At 64.6% G+C, this 5,770-nt stretch overlaps 1 protein-coding gene across 1 annotated transcript in view; it reads left to right on the top strand.

Annotated features, from left to right (window-relative positions):
- Positions 1-22: 22 nt before the first annotated feature.
- The window catches only part of FRMD8 (FERM domain containing 8), a 16,485-nt gene continuing 10,737 nt past the window's right edge, over positions 23-5,770 (top strand). Inside the window, exons 1-6 of the mRNA XM_004713529.2 lie at positions 23-97; positions 378-462; positions 2,150-2,317; positions 4,229-4,330; positions 4,470-4,528; positions 4,626-4,792. Coding sequence (XP_004713586.1) covers positions 378-462; positions 2,150-2,317; positions 4,229-4,330; positions 4,470-4,528; positions 4,626-4,792 — 581 coding nt within the window. The 5' untranslated portion in view covers positions 23-97. The remainder of the gene's footprint in view (positions 98-377; positions 463-2,149; positions 2,318-4,228; positions 4,331-4,469; positions 4,529-4,625; positions 4,793-5,770) is intronic.

Here is a 5,770-nt window from a genome sequence, read left to right as displayed (position 1 = left end):
GCAGCTCGGCGGCCGCCGGGGCTGTTGCGATCCGGGGCTGGGCTCCGAGTCCGGACCGGGGCCTGGCGGAAGCGGCGGGCGCCTGCGTCCCTGCGAGGTGAGACCCCCTGTCTAGCCCCCGTGGCCATCGGAGCTGGCCGGGTCCCGCCTGGGCATCCAGGGCATCCGAGCTTCAGCCCCCGCTGCTGAGGGTCCGTCCCAGCCCGGATCCCCGACCCGCCCAGCTCTGACCCGGAGGCGTCGGAGGACCCTCTTCCTCCAGCCTCGCAGACCCAGCCCAGGAACCCCTTCCCCAGGGAAGAGTCCAGGGGGAGTTTGAGTAGCCCCCCCTCTTCCCTGGACCCCCCAGGAACGCCTGCACCCCTTTCCCTCTGCAGATGGACGAGGCCGAAGGCAGTGCCGGGCAACCTGGTCCTGCGGAGCGGTCCCAGCGAAGCAGCGTGTCCTCCGTGGGAGCGCGAGGTGGGTCCTGCGCCCACCCTCCTCACCGCCCTGCGACCCAGCCAGCGCTGGAGGAGGGGCCGTGGCTGGTCATCACTTTCGCTAAAAATGAGCTGTCACACTGAGTGCAGTGTCCTGAGGTGTGACAGAGCCCGGTGGCCCAGCCCTGGACCTGGAGCCGCCTGGTGCCCCGGCCTCTTTAGAGCCGCATCTACCTCAAACTAACTTACTGCCACCGAGTCAATTCAGACTCACAGTGACCCTATAGAACAGGATAGAACCCCCATGGGTGGGCTTCCACCACTGTAACAATTAACGGGATGAGAAAGCCCCAGGTGCCGGTCTCCCAAGGAGTGGTGGATCTCAGCACAATCACGATGCCCCTGCAGTGACAGCCAAGTGACGCGTTCACTGTCTTTGTTCTCAATGCCATTTGACTGCAGGTCATTTTCTGCTTCATGGAAAGGAAATCGGGGCCCAAGAGGGGTTAAGTCACAGGAGCCCTGGGACCCGCTGGCCTTTGTGCGGCTGAATTCCAGCTGCCTGGAAATTATTTTATGAGCTGGGAAGCAAGTGGCTGTTGGAGCCAGATGGAGTCTGGCCGGAGGCCCCTTACCTGCATCCGTGATCACCGGTGCCTTCCTGCCACAGGTGCTCAAGTTTGATTGAGAGCCCTGTTTACAGATGAGATAACTGGCACACTAACTGGCTGGCAGAAGTCAGTCAGCTGGCTGTTGCTGGGATGGGATTGGAACCCACAAAGTTAGCAGTTCAACCCAACGGCTGCAGCTCTGGAGAACGAGAAGGCAGGCTTTCTGCTCCCATAAAGGGTTACAGCAGTGGTTCTTGACCTGCGGGTCTTGACCCCTTTGGGGGGTGTCGAATGACCCTTTCACAGGAGTCACCCAATTCCTAGCAGTAGCAAAATGACAGTTATGAAATAGCAACGAAAATCATTTTATGGCTGGGGGGGTGGGGTTCACTGCAACATAAGGACCTGTATGAAAGGGTCCAGGCATTAGGAAGGTTGAGAACCACTTGGGGGCCCCGGGGAGCAGTTTACTCTGCCCTGAGGAATTGCTTCCTGTCAAAATTGACATGATGGCCGTGGGATTCCTTTGGGTGCTTTGCAAGGTCTCCCTGTCACTCCACATGACCTCAGCCATCCCCGCAGGATCATCGACCTCTTGGGTTGGGCAGCCCCTGGCCTGAGTCAGGCCCTTACCATGGGTCCCAGGAGTGAGTCTGGAGACGGGAGGGTCTTGGGAAGAAGCCAAGAATGGGAACTTGCTTTACCTTGTTCACCTCTTCGCCTGGGCCAGAGAGTGGCTTTCCAGCAACTGGCTGGCCCTCCCGCCTTCCTTAGCCTGACACGCTAGCCACTGTCACCATTAGTTTCCCGCCTGTGGAATGCTCTTCAGGGCAGAAGCTGAGCAGGACTGTTGGGGTAGGGGACCGTGGTCAGTCCAGGCTGAACCCTTGGAGTTTGGCGGGAGGGGCTGGCTGGTACCTGGGCTTGTGGGGGTGGTTTGAGGGGAAGTCCTGTCAGACATAATCTCATCGGGGTTGGTGGGGGAAGCTGGGCCTCTGCCTCAGGCACGGAGCCCTAGCTGCCCATGGCTGCTAGGGTGGGGGTCAGAGTGCCTGGGCCCGGCTGACTGCACCTGAACGGCGAGCCCCTGCCAACCTGTCCTGGTGTCCATCTCAGCAGCGGATGTGCTGGTATACCTGGCGGATGACACAGTGGTGCCCCTGGCCGTGGAGAACCTGCCTGCACTCAGTGCTCATGAGCTGCACCGTGTGGTCCGAGAGGTCCTGCAGCTCCCAGACACGGCCCTGGAGGTCTTCGCGCTCTGGCTTGTCTCCCCTCTGCTGGGTAAGACGTGGCGATGAGAAGCCCCCACGGGGAGGGCACTGGCCAGTTTGGGAAGAGGGGCTCATCTGGCCCATCTGGCCACTGGGTCCCCAGGGAAGGCTGGGCTTGGGGTCGTCTGGAGCCAGCCTGTGAGGGCTCCTGGCTCTGCTGGTGCCTGAAGAGGGCCCGAGTCTGCCCCGGGCCTTGAGTCGGGGTCCCTGAGGCACGGGGAGCAGGGCTTGGGGGGGAGAGCGTGCAGAAGTAGCAGAATTCTCTTCCTTGACCTCTGCCGCCTCTGAGCCATGGGAACACCAAGGCCTCATGCCCTGGGGCTCAGAGCAGAACTGCAGAGCTCCTGGGTGGCCACCTCCGGGGCTCAAGCTCGTGGAAGGCAGGCATGCCCCTGGGGCTGGGCTCAGCCTTTTCCCCAGGGAAGGAGGCGGAGAGCCTGGTTTCTGGCCTTGGGGTGGTCCAAGGCGTGCCCTCTGGGTGGTTCTGGCTGAGAGCCCGAGGGGAGGTGGAGTGTCTGTGGGGGCGGTGGCCCCCATCCCCAAGGTGGCCCCTGGTGAATCGGCCTGTGAGCCAGCTGCTCGGTCAGCGGGGTGGAGCTCCCAGGGTCCTGAGCGTCAGTGCGCTGACCAGCCTGAAAGCGGGACTGGACCCCTTCAGGAGGCTGAGAGGGCAAGGCCCAAGGTCCCAGTGACGGCTTCCTCCCCGAGGGAGGATGTGGGTAAGGGAGGGAGGATCACCGCTGGTCAGCTGCGATGCTGTGGCCCTCTCCTGCCCCTTCCAGTGGGTCCTTCTTCTCTCGGGGACCCTCCCTTGGTGTGGGCCACTGACTGGGTCTCAGGGAAGCCAGAGGGTGGCCCTCCTTGGTATGCCCGCTCATTCGCCCTTGTCCAGCAGCAAGAGGCCCAGGGCCCATCCCTCCTCCCACTTCCTCTGCCCCCCCCCCCTTCACATTCCTGCTCCCCCCCTCCTGCCCGAGAGAGGCTGAATGGGCTGCTGTGTTCCCACTCTGGGGCACCGCCCTGTCCAGAGGCGGACACCCACTTTGTTCCCAGAGCAACCCCCCCTCCCCCAACCCGTCCTGTCCCTGGGTGACATGGTGACTGTTGTTCCCCACTGAGACCCTCGGAGACAGGAGGTGGACAGGGCCCAGGGTCACCCTTTTGACCCTGGATTTGGGAGGGTGTGGCTTTCTCCATGCTGACCTCTCAGGGCAGGGCTCCAGGGACTTCCCCTCTCCTGGTCTCTTCCCGACCAGGGGACAGCTGGGGTGTAGGGTGGGGGTATCCCTGGGGGCTGGAGCCCCACCCCAGTGCTAATCCTGGGGTTCTCAGCGCCGCTGAGCGGGCTGGAGGATTCCAGAGGAGGGTGGCTCTTGCCCTGGGGGCCCCCCCACCCCATGTGTGCCAAGACCCGACTCCATCCCCTGGCCTGGGGCACTCACTGCCTCTGCATCTCTGAGGACCCCAGCAGGGTGGGGCGTGGGTGGAGTTGGTGGGCAGTTACTTCCTGTCAGGGGAAGGTGTTGTTGGGGCTCCAGGGGCTGGGTGGGTGGGGACCGTCCTGGGGGCTGTAGCTGCCATATTAGCTCAAGATCAGGATCCAATCAGAACCCTGGGGGTCAGGCTGGCAGGACATTGTCACTACACGCACACCGCACAGCGAGGCCTCGGCTCCAGCCAGCCAGGAGCCTGGCCTCTCGCCCCCGTGCTGTGACTGTGGGCAGGCAGCGGAACCCCTCGGAGCCTCTGCCGCCCCAGAGGTGACATGGGAGGGCGGGGCACGTGGGGTGAGTGCACGGGAAGCCCCCCGGCCCTCCCGATAGCTGCCCGTCTACGGTGCCCGTGCCAGCTCTCATGCATGTGTTGGCGATGGGGGTGGAGGGAGGACTGGGCCAAAGCCGCTGTCCCTCTCGCCCTGCAGAGGTGCAGCTGAAGCCCAGGCACCAGCCCTACAAGCTAGGCCGCCAGTGGACTGAGCTGCTCCTGCGCTTCACCGATGCACCGCATGAAGACGTGGCCATGGGTCAGTGTCACCACCGCCACCGGGGACCCTCCTGCTTGGTTCCGCCCTGGTCTCTGCTGGAGAGGGCGTCTCCCTGGGGCTCTGGCAGGGAGGGGGCCCCTGAGCATGTGCTGGGTGGTGACGCAGTCTCTCCCCCCAGACGAGCCTTCCCTGCAGTTCCGAAGGAATGTGTTTCTCCCGAAGCGGCGGGAGCTCCAGGTGAGGCCGAGTAGAACCTTGGTTCTGGGGCCTGTGCTCAGCGCCCTGGTCCCTGCGGCCCAGCTGAGCATCCCCGTCCCCACCCCGCGGCCCGCAGATCCGAGAGGAGGAGGTCCTGCGGCTGCTCTACGAGGAGGCCAAGGCCAACGTGCTGACGGCGCGCTACCCATGCGACCCGGAGGACTGTGAGGCCCTGGGTGCCCTCGTGTGCCGCCTGCAGCTTGGGCCCTACCAGCCCGGCCAGCCCGCCTCCGGCAGCCTGCGGTGAGGGCCCGGCCCGGGCACTCGGGGGTGGGACTCAGCCCTGAGCCCTCGCTGCCCACTCTTCTCGGACCGTCCTGGGCAGCGGGGCCATGGGGAGACTGGCCAGGGGGCAGGGTCCGTGGCCTGAGGAGCCCTGGATAGGGTAGAGAGGACACACTGTGACCCCAGGCCCCAGGGACTGTCCCAGATAGGGCGGAGAGTGGAGCTGGAGGCCACAGGCAGGGGACCCACTGTCGTGACCCCCAGTCCTAGTGACAGGCTCAGGGCCCAGTTTTGGGGGTGGCACTCTTTCCTAGACCTGACGCCCCCACCCCCGAGAAGCCCCGAGCTGAGCTCCCTGTGTCTTCCCCCTTGGGCTCTGTGGAGGAGGGGCTCCTGTGAGTGGCCGCTGGCTGGGAGGGAGGCAGGGCAGCCATTATGGGGTGCCCCAGGCGCAGAGGGCGCCATGGGCGGAGGCAGGACTGGGGAGTGGGGAGCCAGGGGCCAGGGAGGGTGCCCATTGCTGGTGACCCCAGAAGGTGGGGGAGGAGCCTGAGCAGGCAGGGAGGGGCCGGGTGCTGTCAGCGGGGCAGGCAGTGGGGGACGTCACTCAGTCCCACGTACCCACATACCGATGTGGAAACTGGCTGAGCAGGTAGGAGAACGGGATGTGCCACCGGCTGGTGGGCGGCCCATCAACTCCAGAGCCTGCTCTCTGGCAAAAGGCTAGGTCTGAGCCACACTGTCTGTCTGTCCATCCATGACCCAGGCCTCCCCTCCTGTGCTTTGGTGTGGGAGAGCTGTGTCCCCTTCCCCTGCCGCCCCCAAGTCACGTCACTCCCAGAGCACCAGACTGGTGGCCCCGGGAGTTGGACCAAGCAGGCAGGGTAGCAGTGGGGTCTGTAGTCAGTGTCTGGGTTGGGGCCTCGGGGTCCCCCCAGACCCTCCTGCTCTGGAGGTTTCTTGCCCACCCTTGCCCTCACCCCTGTCACCCTTGGG

The sequence above is a fragment of the Echinops telfairi genome, unplaced genomic scaffold, assembly GCF_000313985.2.
Source record: "Echinops telfairi isolate 266 unplaced genomic scaffold, ASM31398v2 ScPeMD7_7417;HRSCAF=8455, whole genome shotgun sequence".
Taxonomy (NCBI): domain Eukaryota; kingdom Metazoa; phylum Chordata; class Mammalia; order Afrosoricida; family Tenrecidae; genus Echinops; species Echinops telfairi.
The sequence above is the reverse complement of the archived record's forward strand: the minus strand, read 5'-3'. Positions and strand labels throughout refer to the sequence as shown.